Source organism: Somniosus microcephalus, chromosome 7, assembly GCF_052327205.1.
Source record: "Somniosus microcephalus isolate GS21.2 chromosome 7, FLI_Smic_1.0, whole genome shotgun sequence".
In the NCBI taxonomy this organism is placed as follows: domain Eukaryota; kingdom Metazoa; phylum Chordata; class Chondrichthyes; order Squaliformes; family Somniosidae; genus Somniosus; species Somniosus microcephalus.
This window is the reverse complement of record NC_140993.1, coordinates 128,728,345-128,744,242: the sequence shown is the minus strand read 5'-3', so window position 1 is coordinate 128,744,242 and position 15,898 is coordinate 128,728,345. Positions and strand designations below refer to the sequence as shown.

Sequence of the window (15,898 nt, the reverse complement as noted above, 5' to 3'; positions counted from 1 at the left end):
CCAATGCCGCTGAATACCCCTATGTCCTCCAGTTTGAGCCATTTTATCACCCCTTTAAGGCATTTTTAAGGTCAGTGGTGAGGGGGAAGTGCAGGGGATGTGAGCGTTCTTCACCTATTGGCCCAGAAATTCGGGTCAGGGGCTTCCCACGGGTGCAAGCCCCCGACCTGCACTTACTTAGCATGCCGGCCGTTGAGCTGCGGGCCCCCGGGGAATTGCAATCCTGGGCCTGCTCCAACTGCCGGCGCGCAGTGCTTGCGTATCCCAGGGGCGCAGTTAGTTCGATGCGTCCCCTGGGATCACGTGGGCCATGGAGAACCAATGGTAGCAGGGAATGCTTCATTCATAAGTTTGACAGGAAGAGCTGTCAAACCTATAAATACTACAAGCCCCAAAACATCACTAAATCTTCAAATAAATTTTTTAAAAACCATCCCATTTTTAAAATAAACTATAAATTACATGAAATAACTATTTTAAACAATAATTTAAACTTTTGAAAAAATTAATTACATTTTCTAACGGGGCTAAAATAAACTTACCTTTCTTTAAAGTATTTAAAAATAATAAACCTGTGGAAAAAATGTTTTAATTTTAATTAGTTCACCACTTACCTTGTAAAAAGCAGGCCTTGCGACTGCTTTTTACATGTCTAATTTCCAGAGACTTACCCTCCCGGGAAAACCTGCCAAAAAAAAAAACAAAAAAAAACGTAAGTTCGATGCGCACGCGTTCGACTTCCGTTCCCCTGAAAGAAGGGGTTCAGAAGTGCTGGTTTCCTGCGCATGCGCAGTGCATGCAGGAAACCAGCACTTCCATTGGGCTTACGGATGAGTACCCCGTGCGTACTCACCCGTGGAGACCCGAATTTCTGGGCCATTGATCTTTTCTCTGACTTTCCCCTTGTAATTTGAAAATCTCTTCAGTGGTATTCATTACAAAGTGCCCTCCTGTCTGAGGAGGAAGTTGGTACTGCTAGCTTTAATGGCAAGGTTACACATCTATTGGATTTCTAAAATGATGCCAGTTTTTTCCATTGTTGGCCTGAGTGGCCAAAATTGTTTGTAGGTAGATTTAGTTACGGTGAACAGTGCTTTTTGGAAAGAGCAGAGATTAAACTACAGTATTTCTGATTTCTAATTGACAACCTAAAAGCAAACTGCTTGTGAAAGCCTGCTCATGGTCAAATAGATTGAATTCTTTATTATCTCTGGATTTTTTTCTTAAGACTTGGCTTTCACACACATTTTTAAAAAAAAGTTTGCATGTTGCTTTTGTTCTCCACCTCTCCCAATTTTGTTCCAGATTGCTTTTCCTTTGATTTTACATTTAGTCTTTTGAGATAATGACAATAGTGCCCAATTTCTTAAATAACAACAGAAATTGCTGGAAATACTCAGCAGGCAAGGGGGGGGTGGTGTTAGGAGGGGAGGAAAGAATTGGAAAGAACATACTGTGAAAATGTTGCAAATGGGAATGGCAAAATCCTACTGCATGAAAAATGGGGGCAGGGAATATTATCTGAAATTGTTGAACTCGATATTGAGTCTGGAAGGCTGTAAAGTGCCTAATCGAAAGATGAGGTGCTGTTCCTTGAGCTTACGTTGAGCTTCATTGGAACAATGTAATAGGCCGAGGAGTGGGAGTGAAGTGGAGAATTAGTGACAGGTGACCGGAAGCCCAGGGTCACCCTTACGGACTGAACGGAGGTGTTTCGCAAAGCGGTCGCCCAATCTGCGTTTGGTCTCCCCAATGTAGAGGAGACTGCATCGTGAGCAGCGAATACAGTGTATTAAATTGCAAGAAGTACAAGTAAATCGCTGTTTCACCTGGAAGGGGTGTTTGGGGCCCTGGACAGTGGGAAGGGAGGAGGTAAAAGGGCATGTGTTGCATCTCCTGCGCTTGTACGGGAAGGTGCCAGGTGAAGGAGAAGGGCTGTTGGGGGTGATTGAGGAGTGGACCAGGGTGTCTCGCAGGGAGCAGTCCCTTCGGAATGCTGAAAGGGGAGGTGAGGGGAAGATGTGTTTGTTGGTGGGATCATGTTGGAGGTGGCGGAAATGGCGGAGGATGATCCGTTGAATGTGGAGGCTGGTGGGGTGAAAGGTGAGGACCAGGGGAACCCTATCGTGGTTCTGGGAGGAAGGGGTGAGAGCAGAAGTGCGGGAAATAGAATGGACACGGTCAAGGGCCGTGTTAACCACAGTAGAGGGGAATCCTCGGTTGAGGAAAAAGGAAGACAATTTCTTCTAGTTCGTCATTTATCATTCCTAGGTTTTTTTTATGACTGATGTAAATCTTCACATTATATGGAACATAAGATTATTTTATATAATATCTTTACATTTGTATTTCATTGGAGAGGTTAGCATTGGAAGCAGAACTATTTGCTGCTTTTACCAGCATAAGAGTTTTAAAAAAAAAAAAAGAAAATGTTATCACTCATTTATAAATTAAAAATATTCTTCAAAAATGTAAGTTTATTTTTAGCCCCGTAAAAACATTTAATTTTTTTCAAAAAATTAAATTTTTGTTCAGTATATTAAATGGCATTTTAGTTAATTTTAAATATGTAACTTAAATTTTTTAAGTGATCCCCATTCATTCATTCTTTTGACAATTCCTGTCAAAAGTATGAAGGGGGATTTTCTCTTATTGATTGGGCCGGCCCACGTGATCCCAGGGGTGCCTACGAACCGCAGGCGTCCCTGGGATATGTGGGGCACCCAGAGAGGCCCAGGAGTGCAAGCCGCCATTCTTCCCGGGCCACCAGGTGCTTTCGTAGAAATTTTGCCGCGAAGCCTCCGATTGCAAATGTTGGCCCTAAGTTCTTGAAATAAAAACTGTATTTATTTTCTTCAACCTCTGCATTCAGTGGAGGAAAAAATGACTTTTTGGGTGGGGGGGGGGGGATATCCCCGAGGCCACATGACTATCCTGTATGAATACAGTCTTGCTGTGAGACTTGCTTTTACATTTTCTCCCCTGTTGTCAGTAATAGCCCTCTGCTGCTCTTAGTGATAATTTCAGTTTTTTTGTAAATAAAAATCTGAAATCATCATTATAATCACAAAAGTGGTTGCGTTGATGTATATGAATACAAATGAAGCTACTGGAGTAAATAGACGAGTTGATTTGTCTGTTGTCTTCACAGATTCTGACTTGCCTGTGTTTCCATCATTTTCTGTTTGGTTTCTAGCATTTTCAGGTTTTTCTTTAATTGCTAAAATAAATGTAGATGTAAAAGAAAAGATGTGTTTTGAGATGGTACAAATTTATGTAGATTTCAAATGTGAATGTTACTGAAATTTTGCATTTTATACTCGCAGGCTGCAAGAATTATAGCAAAGCTTGCTGCTTGGGGGCGTGAATTGATGGAAGGGAGTGATCTGAACTACTATTTCAATTGGATCAAAACTCAGCTGAGTTCCCAGGTAATTTTTTTAAAACCGTATTACTTGGGCTAATTAGGTATTCTCAATGTTTGGAATAATGCCCTCAGTACTACCAGTAGAAAGTCTGTAAAGTATACTAGACACAAGGCATCAAGGAGTATGGGGAGAGAGCGGGAATATGGTATTGAGATAGCAGATCAGCCATGATTATATTGAATGGTGGAGCAGGGCCGAATGGCCTACTCCTGCTCCTATTTTTCTATGTTTCTATAAAGATTAGTGGCTTAAGTGTCATTTTCCTCATAGCTTAAGGATAAAAAAGAAGACGTGCATTTGTATAGCACCTTTCATGACCACTGGACGTTCCAAAGCGCTTTACTGCCAATCAAGTACTTTTTTGAACTGTAGTCACTGTTGTAATGTAGGAAACGTGGCAGCCAATTTGCGCATAGCAAGTTCCCACAAACAGCAATGTGATAATGACCAGATAATCTGATTTAGATGTTGATTGAGGGATGAATATTGGCTAGGACACCGGGGATAACTCCCCTGCTCTTCAAAATAGTGTCATAGGATCTTTTAAGTCCACTAGAGAGAACAGATGGGGCCTCGGTTTAATGTCGCATCCGAACGACTGCACCTCTGACAATGCAACACTCCCTCAGCACTGCACTGGAGTGTCAGTCTAGATTTTTGTGCTCAAAGCTCGAGTGGGACTTGAACCCACAACTTTCTGACTCCGAGGCAAGAGTGCTACCAACTGAGCCACAGCTGATACTAGTGTACTAAGCTTACTTAGTACCAACAACACTGATTCTATTGCTGAAAAATACTGCAGATGCAGTCAGTGAATGAAATGGCAAAAGTCATCTGCTGTGGATTCTACACCGCAGAATGTGCTAAATTATTTTAAGATCTTCATTTCTTACTTCACACCAAAGAAAGGCATAATCATTAAGACAAAGTACCTTTTTGTTTGTGTAGAATTTACTGACATTAGCTTTGTTGGAATTCTTAGCTTTTTCTAGTTTCTAATGTTCTCTTTTTAAGAAAGCCTGCAGTGACCTTGCCCATCAGGGCTACGAGAAAGCCATATATATCAATGTTTTTATCACTTGAGTCTGTGAAAATCATGTCACTCTACAAAAATGCCTACCCTTATCCCAGCAAAAATAATATTGCTGTGCTCAACTTGCCTCTCGCTATGACAAAAGCAAAATACTGCAGCTGCTGGAAATCTGAAATAAAAACAGAAAATGCTGGAAATACTCAATAGGTCAGGCAGCATCTGTGGAGAGAGAAACATGGAACAGACAACACCAAACCCAAGGATTTCGGGGAAAAGTTTTCTTTAAAGTCAGCAAGAGATTACCAGTAAGCATCTAATAGTACTGTTGCATAGAACAATTCCCAATTATACTTGAGCGTACACAGATCCATTCCTTTACTTTAAACTCAAGTGATCATAAGCAAACACCACATACATACTAACGCCAGCGAGTGGTCGGTTCGGCAATGACTAGACGTACAACTTTATCTGGCAGCTGACCAAGTTGCCCCGACTGCAGCAGCCCCGAGTGTTTTAAAACAGCATCTCTTATACCCTAAAAACCTGGACAAGGCCCCTCAATGCGGATGTGTCCCAAACTGTGTGATAAATGGTCAGTAGTTGTTTTTCACTTCTCATCAGTGGTCAGCTAATCAGTGGGCCCCAAGGCCGTTCATACCATTTGCCTGAAGATATTCCTGTCTTTGTAACGCCCAACAGTTTGTTTCTGCTCAGGGTCTGTCGCTTCCTTATCTGATTAACAGCTTGCAGCCTTCACAGTTCAAAGTCGCAGCAGTTTATTTTATATTTGTTCAGCAGAAAGTCTGTTGGCCTCTCGAGGAATGCTGGTACATTAAATTTGGTCAACTTTTAAGTTTGGTCAAGTTGCAGCAAACTTTTACAGTAAATAATGTATTCTTACAAAGCCGAAATTAAGTAGTTGACTACAGCTTTGCATGCTTGGGACACTCGGTTTCATTTGGATGCTGTCTCCCATACTCCCGAAGTAACAAATAGCAAGTCTACTTATTTGTTCCTCTTTATCGTCATTTCATTGCCCATAGAATTTTAAAAGTTATAAATACATCACGCCACTTGCGTCATCAAGTTTTAGCTTGTGACCCTTGGGTCATATGACTTAGGTCATCAAACCGATTGCTGCACATGCGCAACCATAGGGGCCTCATCTTTATCAGATCCTGTTCCAGTGCCAAAATTATCTTTTCTAGACGGTGGTCAACCACCTTCCATTACACATGTCCATGCCGAAATACTTCCCTATTTATAATAAATTTCTCCTTTCTGTCTGCTTTGCTCAAGATGTATTATCCTGAGGTTACAGGCTTCAGAAAGGCTATGTGCAGGAGTGCACACTGCTTTCTTAGGCTAACTAACTTTACCCATGTTGCTATGCTTTATCCTACCCATAATGCTTGCATTGACCATTCTGCCTTGGCTTCATAGAAAAACTGCAAAAGCAAATATATATTCTTCAGCACCCCTCAACCAACATCACTAAAACAGATTATTTGGTCATTGCTGTTTGAGAGACCTTTCTGTGTACAAAAATTGGCTGCCGTGTTTCCTATATTACAATCGTGACTGCAGTTCAAAAACTCCATATATACAACATCCACTGTTTTCTTTAACATGCATTGATTTTCTCAAAAATAAATTTGATTATTTGAACATAGTACCATTCACAAATCTATGCTGACCATTCCTGATTCGTCCAAAATATGGACTTTAGAAGTTTACCTATAATCAAGGCAAGACTAATTGGTCTGCAATTTTCCGGCATATCACTTTCTCCTTTCTTGAACATATGCCACTCTAGTCCTTGACACAATTCCTCTTTCTAAGGATTTTTTGGAAAATTATGGTTAGTGCCTCTGCTGTTTCTTCTCCAGTCTCTTTCAGTATTCTTGGATGCATACTTTTAGTCCTATTAAGTTTCTTTAGTAGTCTGTTTGAAATTGATCTCCAGTGGTGGCTTTTTCCATTTTCTTCTTGGGTACTCCTACAGTCTCAGTTTCACCTTTCTCGCGAAACAATTGAGACAATATTTATTAAACATCTATGCCGTTTCCTTACTCCCAAGTATTCTGTCTCTAAATGGTACCTTCCCTTTTAACTATCCTTTCTCTTCTGTGCTTATAAAAGCCCTTTCTATTTACCTTTTTTATATTGACCACCAATCATCTTTCACACTTGCTTCCTTTTTGCTACCATTCTATGCTACTAATATTTCTCATTGTTTTTTATTTTCCCCTTTACCATACGCCTCTTAAAACAAATTTTTGCTCTAAACTCTCTCTCCTTATCTATACTCCCATTCCCTTTTCCTCCCAAAATGAATTGTCACTTATCCACATTAAATTGCATCTGCCCATTTTGCTAACATTTTTTGCAAGCCTAAATTTTCCTATAGTCTTTTGCAATCATCCTTGCTGTTTCACAAACCCCCTACTTTTGTGTTAATGGGAAATTTTAAGATTGTCCACCCAATGCTCGTGTACAATTTATCTACATACCGAGAACATCCAACCTTTCTCCGTTCAAACAACATCTATTTACTCTGTTTCCTTGCATCAAATAACTTTCTATCCAAGCTGCTACATTTCCTCTTCAACCATATGACTGAATTTTTCGAACATGTCTCATGCAAGACACCTTCTGAAAATACACATACACTGCACCTACTTCATTCCCTTTTATTCTATCCAATTTTTTCAAAAATACTCCTAAATTTGTCAAACAAAATTTGCATTAACAAATCTTTGGGGTTAAATTGGCTAACCCCCGAAAACGGGTGTGGGGATTGCGGTACACAATTAACCTGCGCCTGTGCATTGCAATGCAGGCAGCACGTTAAATTTGTGTTGCCTGCTGTTTTAAAATGATGCCTGCATGTAGCCAGTGCTTCCTGTACTGTTCATTGGCTGCACGCATCAGCAGGGGGCCCGATATCGCGAGTGGCTTGCTCTACATAAAGACCGCCTGCGCCTCTTAAAGGGGATTGAGGCTGCAAGAAGTGGTGGGAGTGTTTTGGAATTGAATCTAGGCTGTGATACTTTTGAGGAATGGCTGAACATGCAAAAGAGTGAGCACCAAGGTTTTCTGACAATGCGCTGAAGGTCTTGGTAGAAGAGGTGGAGAGGAGAGTATCTTGCAAGGAGGCAGGAGGCCGTCCCGACGTATGCTCAGGTGGCAATGGGAGCAATTAGTGGCGGAAGTCAATGCCAGGCGTGTTGCTCCAAGACCATGGATGGCAGTGCAGGAGAGGTTTAACGATCTGACATGAGTTGTCATGGTGAGTAAGTTAATCTTCAAATGGCATACCCTACCAACTGCATCACTAGCCTCATCCGCTGCTCAATTCACTACACCATCACCCACCTACCAACAATCTCTTATCAATCAGTTCTCAACCCTTCAATTCATATGCTTTGCTTCACCCTCTCACACTTGGCACTATTGCAAGCCCTGCACTCACAGCTCGCATACACTGGCAGCAATTCAGCAGCCACATCACCCAAACATATTGCTGAACACTCACTGACACATTTCCTTCTTTCTTGCAGGAGAAGCTGGCACATAGCGGGAGGCAGCAGGGAAGAATTGGAGGAGGAAAAGTGCACCTGCACATTTTAATCCCCATGGAGGAGACGGTGGTGGCCATCAAGGGAAGGGGCGGGGCTGGAGCGAGCGATGATGAGGGTATCTGTATAACTAATCCTCCTTTCTTCCCACTTCTGCCTCATCCCACAATCTCTCCTGACTCGCAAGCTACAATGGTGTAACCATGCACTTTTTACTTTCTCCTCTCAACAGCCCAACCCTTTTTCATTTCAGATACCCAAGATACTCAGGAGGAGTAAGACAGTGAAGATGAAGCGACACCATCACTTGATCTTGCACTCGCAGCCACCAGTTCAGAGACTGACACTGCGTTTATTTTAGAGGCTAGGATAGAGGAGGGATCTGTGGTGAGACACCGGGCACAAGTGCACAGGAGCCAGGGCGGGGGGGGCAAAGGATAGTGTGGTCGTGTACTAGTTCTGCTGCAGAGGAGTCAGATGAGGTCTTCGATGGGCCAGGCTACAGAAGAAAGTTGATGGGTGTACATAACCAAATATTTGGTGCACTAGAAAGCCTGTGCACAATGTCGAGCATGGAGGAGTCTAGCACCAACTTGGCACAGGGCTTTGCGCAGAGCTTGGAGCCCATCCTTTCCAACATGGAATGGGTGGTCACCTCCATCAGCACACTTGTGGAACCCACCATGATGCAGCGTCAGGTGGCCGAATCACAGCTTCCATTGCAGGACTAAGCTTCCATCAGAGGTCTGAGTGCTGTAGTGGAAGTTTAGACTGCTGTCTTACAAGCTCAGACTGCTGCCATCATGGCTCTGGATACTACTATTCAAAGGGGTTTCCAGGTTATCACAGCAGTCCATCAATCTGTTCTCCAGCAGATCAGTAGAATTGTTGAGGCACCACCTCGGGAGAGTGGTAGTGGCTCCATGGAGCATGAACCTGCTGTCCTCTTTCTGGATGACTGCATTCCTGCTCCTGCTCTTGCCACTCCGTCCATGTCCTTGCTGTTGCCTGTCAGCCAGCCCAGACTGCTGCATCCCAGGCCGAGATGCTGCTGTCTGAAGCTGGGCCCAGAGCTGCTCGAGGTCGTCCTCCAAGGCCATCTGCAGTCTCCTCAATTGAAGGTCAGCAGCCTTCCATCATCCATGATGCAGCCATTGGGGCAGCACCTCGTAGGAGCATTAGGATGGGCAAAGGGATATGGAAGATGGGCACTAAGGGAATGCACAAGTGAGAGTAGTTTATTTTTGTACGCATTATGTAAAGTGATTTTATAAAATTGAATTGGAATGTATTTTCTACTGGTTTTTAATTTGTGTATTGTTGGAAAGAGGATGGTGTGATGGTCAGTGATAGAGGAAAGATAAGGAGTGTGGGATTGTTGGTGAATGGGGAGGTGTGGTTGAGGTTACTGGTATCATGAATTATTTTATCATATAGAGCTCGGGCAGAAAGGGGCTGTCTACGATGTAGCCTCCCTTACTCTTCCTCCTGCTCTTCAGCTTCTTGCCTGATAGATATTGGGAAGGATGAGTGGATAGCCCTCGTCGCCAGTAGCCAGCCTTTCACTTGCCCTGGTGGGTCAAATACAGATGTACAGCAGACTGCCACAGAATGAAGGAATCGTGACTGCTGCCATTCACCTGCCTTTGTCTGCACGAGCACTCCTTGTGGTCGCGCACCAGCTGCATATTGAGGGATTGAAATCCCTTCCGGGTTATGAAAATGGTTAAGTGTCTTGCGTGCATCTCATGAGAAATGTGTATGCAGCCAATGGCACCCTGCACCATGGGGAAGCGTGCAAACCCTTGTGCTTGCTCCACCTGCTTGTCCCTGGCAAGAGGGAATGGGATTAAACTGTTTGTCTGTAGAGAGCCTCTGTGACCTCCTTTTATGCAACAGTGCACTGCAAACTGAGAAATGTTGCTTATATCTCCAGCAGCAGTCTGGAAGGAGCCAGACACACAAGTTAAGAGCCATGGTCACCTTGAGAGCCACAGGTAATGCTGTCCTTGGTCTGCTTTGAGGTTGCAATTGTGGCTACTGCAGTTGGCAGATTTCAGTCCCGATCTATTTTGTGAAGCAAAGACATCTCAAGCATTCGTCCTCACTGAAGTTGAGGTAAGAGAATTGCTCCCTAAAGATGCTTGGTAGATATGGCCTCCTCCCTCCTCCTCCTCCCCCTCCCTCTTCTAGCAGCTTGTCCTGCTCTGTGTGGCCTCTGTACATTCTCCCAGTCATGTTCAATTCAGAGAACGCCCTACCAGGCCGTCCATGTCTGGAAGCAACTTGTTTCAGCACAACCTGTTAAATGAACAATAAAGTACTTCAGCATCAGCCAGACCACTCCCTGTAGACTATTCACACTTTAGCCAAGTAGAAGAAAGCTCCAAAAACACACACAATTGCACCAGCAGCCAGAGGAAATAATCCAGCAATTAACCTGTAAGTAGTTTGTGATCCCTTAATAGCCCTGTTGGCAGTTCCTTCATTCCGTTTAATGTCGTGCGTGAGGTTAAGATGGAGTTGGCCTGAGTGCAGTTGGAAAATGGCAGCGCTGGCATCAAATCGGCATTGCACACTGATTCGCGCCATGATCTGCCTGCTCTGCATGCTGCCGGTGGTCATTAAGTGTGCGCGCGCAAGTAGCTTTAATAAGCTGGCATCCTGCGCGCTTCCCGTCTGAAGTGTGCGCAAGTATCTCTGACCCCATTTCTGAGCATTGGGTGACTGAGCAATGCCTTAAAATAAACAGCCCAATTTAGCACCCCTTGGGCTAGAAATTCATTATAGCCAAGGAATGGGCAATGTCAGTAGAAAAGTTGGAGAATTAGCGCCAGGTGCAAATGCATTAAACTGCACGAAAAATTCGTGCTCGCTGCTCAATAAGATGATTGGCGTTCTAACTCGGGTCTTAAAACCCAAGCTCATTGGCATTGGACTTAAAGGGTGGGCCAATATCGTGTGCAGTCTAATCGCAACTCATTGCCACAGGCTTTTTTACTTCTTAAAGGGGAGGTTCAGTGAGGCTGCAGCACCTCACTCTCGGCAAGCAGAAGCAGAGCAAGGAGCTGGAGGACTGAACCAGGCGTGCTCATGGCAGGTCTGGGGTTTCATTCATGTGAATCCGAGTCTGATCCAGTCACAGACAGCCCATCCAGAAGGTCGATTGTCTTGCCGATGCCTCCTCCCTCCCTCCTCGTCCTCTACCTCCTTGTCCTCATCTGCCTCGACCTCCTCCTGAGGTGGTCTCGCAACCCCTGCTGGCAAGGGTTGTGCCCTCATGGTGGCCAAGATGTGGAGCATACAGCAGACCACCACGAAATGGGACACCCGCTTTGGCGAGTACTGGGGGGCTCTTTCAGAGTGCTCAAGGCAGCAGAACTGTTGCTTCAATAAGCCGATGATCTGCTCGATAATGTTCCTGGTGGCAGCATAGCTCTCATTATACGAGTGCTGGGCATGAGTGTTGAGGTTGTGGAGGGAAGTCATGAGCCAGGTGGAGAGCAGATAGCCCTCGTCTCTGAGCAGTCACTCTCGAGCTTGATGTGGTGGCTGGAAGAATGCTGGCACACCAGTCTGGCGCAAGATGAAGGCTGCTGCCAGGATAGCGGGCATTAACATTAAGATTTTGCTGTCTAGTCGCACGCCAACTGCACATTAAGTGAGTGGTAGCCTTTGCGGTTATGAAAGATCTCAGGATTGTTATGCGGTGCCCGCAAAGTCATGCGGGTGCAGTCGATGGCGCCCTGCACCATGGGGAAGCCCACTATCCTGGCAAAGCCACACGCACGCTCGTCCTGCTTCTCTTTAGTGATCGGGAAGCCAATGTAGTCCCTTCTGCTGTAGAGAGCCTCAGTGACCTCCCAGATACAGCAAACTGAGATGTTCGCTATGTCTCCTGTTGCAGACTGGAAGGATCCACTGGCAAAGAAATTGAGGGCCACTGTGACCTTGGCTGCCATTGGGAGAGCCATGGTTACCCAGGTCTGAGGCTGGAGGTCTAGTTGCAGGTTGTCAGAGTTCTGTGACCACCTCCTTGGTGAAGCGAAGCCTTCTAATACACTGCTCTTCGCTTTAATTGAAGAACATAAGAACATGGAGCAGGAGTAGGCCAATCGGCCCCTCGAGCCTGCTCCGCCATTCAATAAGATCATGGCTGATCTGATCCTAACCGCCAATCTACTATCACAGAGCCATCTCCTGAATCTAACAGAATTAGACACACGAAATAGGAGCAGGATCAGGCTACACGGCCCCTGGGCCCGCTCCGCTACCCACAGGGCCATGACCGATCCGAACCTAGTCTCATGTCCAAATTCCTGCCTGCTCCCCGTAACCCTTTATTCCCTTTACTTCTAGGAAACTGTCTATTTCTGTTTTAAATTTATGTAATGATGTAGCTTCTACAGCTTTTTGGGGCAGCATATTCCATGGACCTACCACCCTCTGAGTGAAGTAGTTCCTCCTCATCTCAGTTTTGAAAGAGCAGCCCCTTATTCTAAGACTATGCCCCCTAGTTCTAGTTTCACCCATCATCGGGAACATCCTCCCCGCATCCACCCGATCCAACCCCTTCACAATCTTATATGTTTCAATAAGATCGCCTCTCATTCTTCTGAACTCCAATGAGTAGAGTCCCAATCTACTCAACCTCTCCTCATATGTCCACCCCCTCATCCCCGGGATTAACCGAGTGAACCTTCTTTGTACTGACTCGAGAGCAAGTATGTCTTTTCTTAAGTATGGACACTAAAACTGTACGCAGTATTCCAGGTGCGGTCTCACCAATACCTTGCACAACTGAAGCAATACCTCCCTATTTTTATATTCTATCCCCCTAGCAATGAAAGCCAACATTCCATTGGCCTTCTTAATCACTTGCTGCACCTGCATACTAACCTTTTGAGTTTCGTGCACCAGGACCCCCAGATCCCTTTGTACTTCAGTACTTTCCAATTTCTTGCCATTAAGGTAATAACTTGCTCTACGATTTTTCCTGCCAAAGTGCATAACCTCACTTTCCAGTATTGTATTCCATCTGCCAAATCTCTGCCCACTTAGCCTGTCTATGTCCCCTTGCAGGTTTTTTATGTCCTCCTCACTCACTACTTTCCCTCCCATCTTAGTATCATCTGCAAACTTTGATATGTTACACTCGGTCCCCTCCTCCAAATCGTTAATATAGATTGTAAAGAGTTGGGGACCCAGCACTGACCCCTGCGGAACACCACTAGTTACTGATTGCCAGTCTGAGAATGAACCATTTATCCCAACTCTCTGCCTTCTGTTAGATAGCCAATCCTCTATCCATGCCAGAATATTACCCCCAATCCCGTGATTTTTTATCTTAAGCAATAATCTTTTGTGTGGCACCTTGTCAAATGCCTTTTGGAAGTCTAAATACACTACGTCCACTGGTTCCCCTTTATCCACCCTATACGTTACTTCCTCAAAGAACTCCAGCAAATTTGTCAAACATGACTTCCCCTTCATAAAACCATGCTGACTTTGTCCTATTAAATTATGATTATCCAAATGTCCTGTTACTGTCTCCTTAATAATGGACTCCAAAATTTTACCTACCACAGATGTTAGGCTAACTGGTCTATAGTTTCCGGCCTTCTGTCTACTGCCCTTTTTAAATAAGGGTGTTACATTAGCAGTTTTCCAGTCTGCCGGGACCTTTGCTGAGTCCAGGGAGTTTTGGAAAATTATTACCAATGCATCCACAATCCCTACCGCCACTTCCCTCAAGACCCTAGGATGTAAGCCATCAGGTCCAGGTGATTTATCTGCCTTGAGTCCCATTATTTTACCGAGTACCGAGGAGAAGTGCTCTCTGAATATCCTTGGAGGGTAAGGCCTCCTGTTGAGAGCTCTGGTGGCCCTCCTCCTCCCTCTGCGCACATGTTCCCGTATTTCTCGCTGCCTACGCTCCCTCTGCCATAGATCCCGAAGGGTGAGGTGGCGTGCCAGTACAACCCCCATTAACGTTACCAAGTGTAGCAGTTTGAATCTTAGAATATATGTAGCTACTTTTTAGTTGCCAGAAGACTCCTGATGCAAAAGAACTTTGAAATTACTGAATGAAACTGTTGCAGTGGGTGAAACTAACACAAAACCTCTGAAACTGCACTAACCTGACAGATGCGAGTAATTACTAATTATCCCTTTAAATAATGTCCCTTGACCTTGCTTCCTTGTCCTTCACTTCAGCTCTCCCTCTTCGTCTTTACTCCATGCACTGAGATAAGTGGCGAGAATCAATTTTGCAAATCGGGCGGTCAGTGAACGTTGCACACTCACTGACGTTACCGATCTAACTGGCGATGCCTCTTACTGGCAGCCCTATTGGGGGCGGGCTAGGCATATGACGTTGGATTCGCTGTGCCCCATTAGCGCCATCTACTGGTGCTAACTGGAGGTGCTAAGGGGACGAATTGTTCCCCTCTTGTTTAAAAAAAAAAAAAAAATATGTGCAGATTGTCTTTGCTTTAAAATGTTTCTAAATGCTCCCTAATTTTATCTCAAAATTATGAAATTCTAAGCTAGTTTTGGACGAGGTAGAACATCGTGGGCATAAAAGAAAGAAAGACTTGCATTTTTATAGCGTCTTCCACAACCTCAGGACATAGTGCTGTTAGGGAGGGAGTTCCAGAATTTTGACCCAGCGATGATGAAAGAATGGCGGGCAGGATGGTGTGCGACCAGAGGGGAACTTGGAGGTGGTGTTCCCATGCGCCTGTTGCCCTTGTCCTTCTAGGTGGTAGAGGTTGCGGGTTTGGGTAGTTCTATCGAAGAAGCCTTGATGAGTTGCTGCATGCATTTTGCAGATGGTACACACTGCAGCCACGGTGTGCCAGTGGTGGAGGGAGCGAATGTGGATGGGGTACCAGTCAAGCGAGTTGCTTTGTCCTGGATTGTGTCAAGCTTCTTGAATGTTGTTGGAGCTGCACTCATCCAGGCAAGTGAAAAGTATTCCATCACACTCCTTACCTGTGCCTTGTAGATGGTGGAAAGGCTTTGGGGAGTTGGGAGGTGAGACACTCGCCGCAGAATACCCGGTCTCTGACCTGCTCTTGTAGCCACAATATTTATGTGGCTGGTCCAGTTAAGTGTCTGGTCAATGGTGACCCCAGGCTGTTGATTCTTGGGGATTCCGCGATGGTAATGCCGTTGAATGTCAAGGGGCGGTGGTTAGTCTCTCTTGTTGGAGATAGTCATTGCCTGGCACTTATGTGGCGTGATTGTTACTTGCCACTTATCAGCCCAAGCCTGAATGTCATCTAGGTTTTGCTGCATATGGCCACGGACTTCTTCATTATCCGAGGACTTGTGAATGGAACTGAACACTCTGCAATCATCAGCGAACATCCCCATTTCTGACTTTATGATGGAGGGAAGGTCATTGATGAAGCAGCTGAAGGTGGTTGCGTGCTAAGACACAGCCCTGAGGAACTCCTGCAGCGATATCCTGGGGCTGAGATGATTGGCCTCCAACAACCCCAACCATCTTCCTTTGTGCTAGGTATGACTCCAGCCAGTGGAGTGTTTTCCCATTTCCCTTTGGCTTCAGTTTTACTAGGGCTCCTTGATGCCACACTCAGTCAAATGCTGCCTTGATGTCAAGGGCAGTCACTCTCGCCTCACCTCCTGGAATTCAGCTCTTTTGTCCATGTTTGGACTAAGGCTGTAATGAGGTCTGGAGCAGAGTGGTTCTGGCGGAACCCAATCTGAGCATTGATGAGTAAGTGCCGCTTGATAGCACTGTCGATGACCACTTCCATCACTTTACTGATTATTGAGAGTAGACTGATGAGGCGGTAATTGGCCGGATTGGATTTGTCCTGCGATTT

The 15,898-nt window shown here is 44.9% G+C and overlaps 1 protein-coding gene across 1 annotated transcript in view; it reads left to right on the top strand.

Moving 5' to 3' along the window:
- The window catches only part of atp6v1h (ATPase H+ transporting V1 subunit H), a 173,402-nt gene that overhangs the window by 41,102 nt on the left and 116,402 nt on the right, over positions 1-15,898 (top strand). The window contains exon 6 of the mRNA XM_085993957.1: positions 3,327-3,431. Coding sequence (XP_085850083.1) covers positions 3,327-3,431 — 105 coding nt within the window. The remainder of the gene's footprint in view (positions 1-3,326; positions 3,432-15,898) is intronic.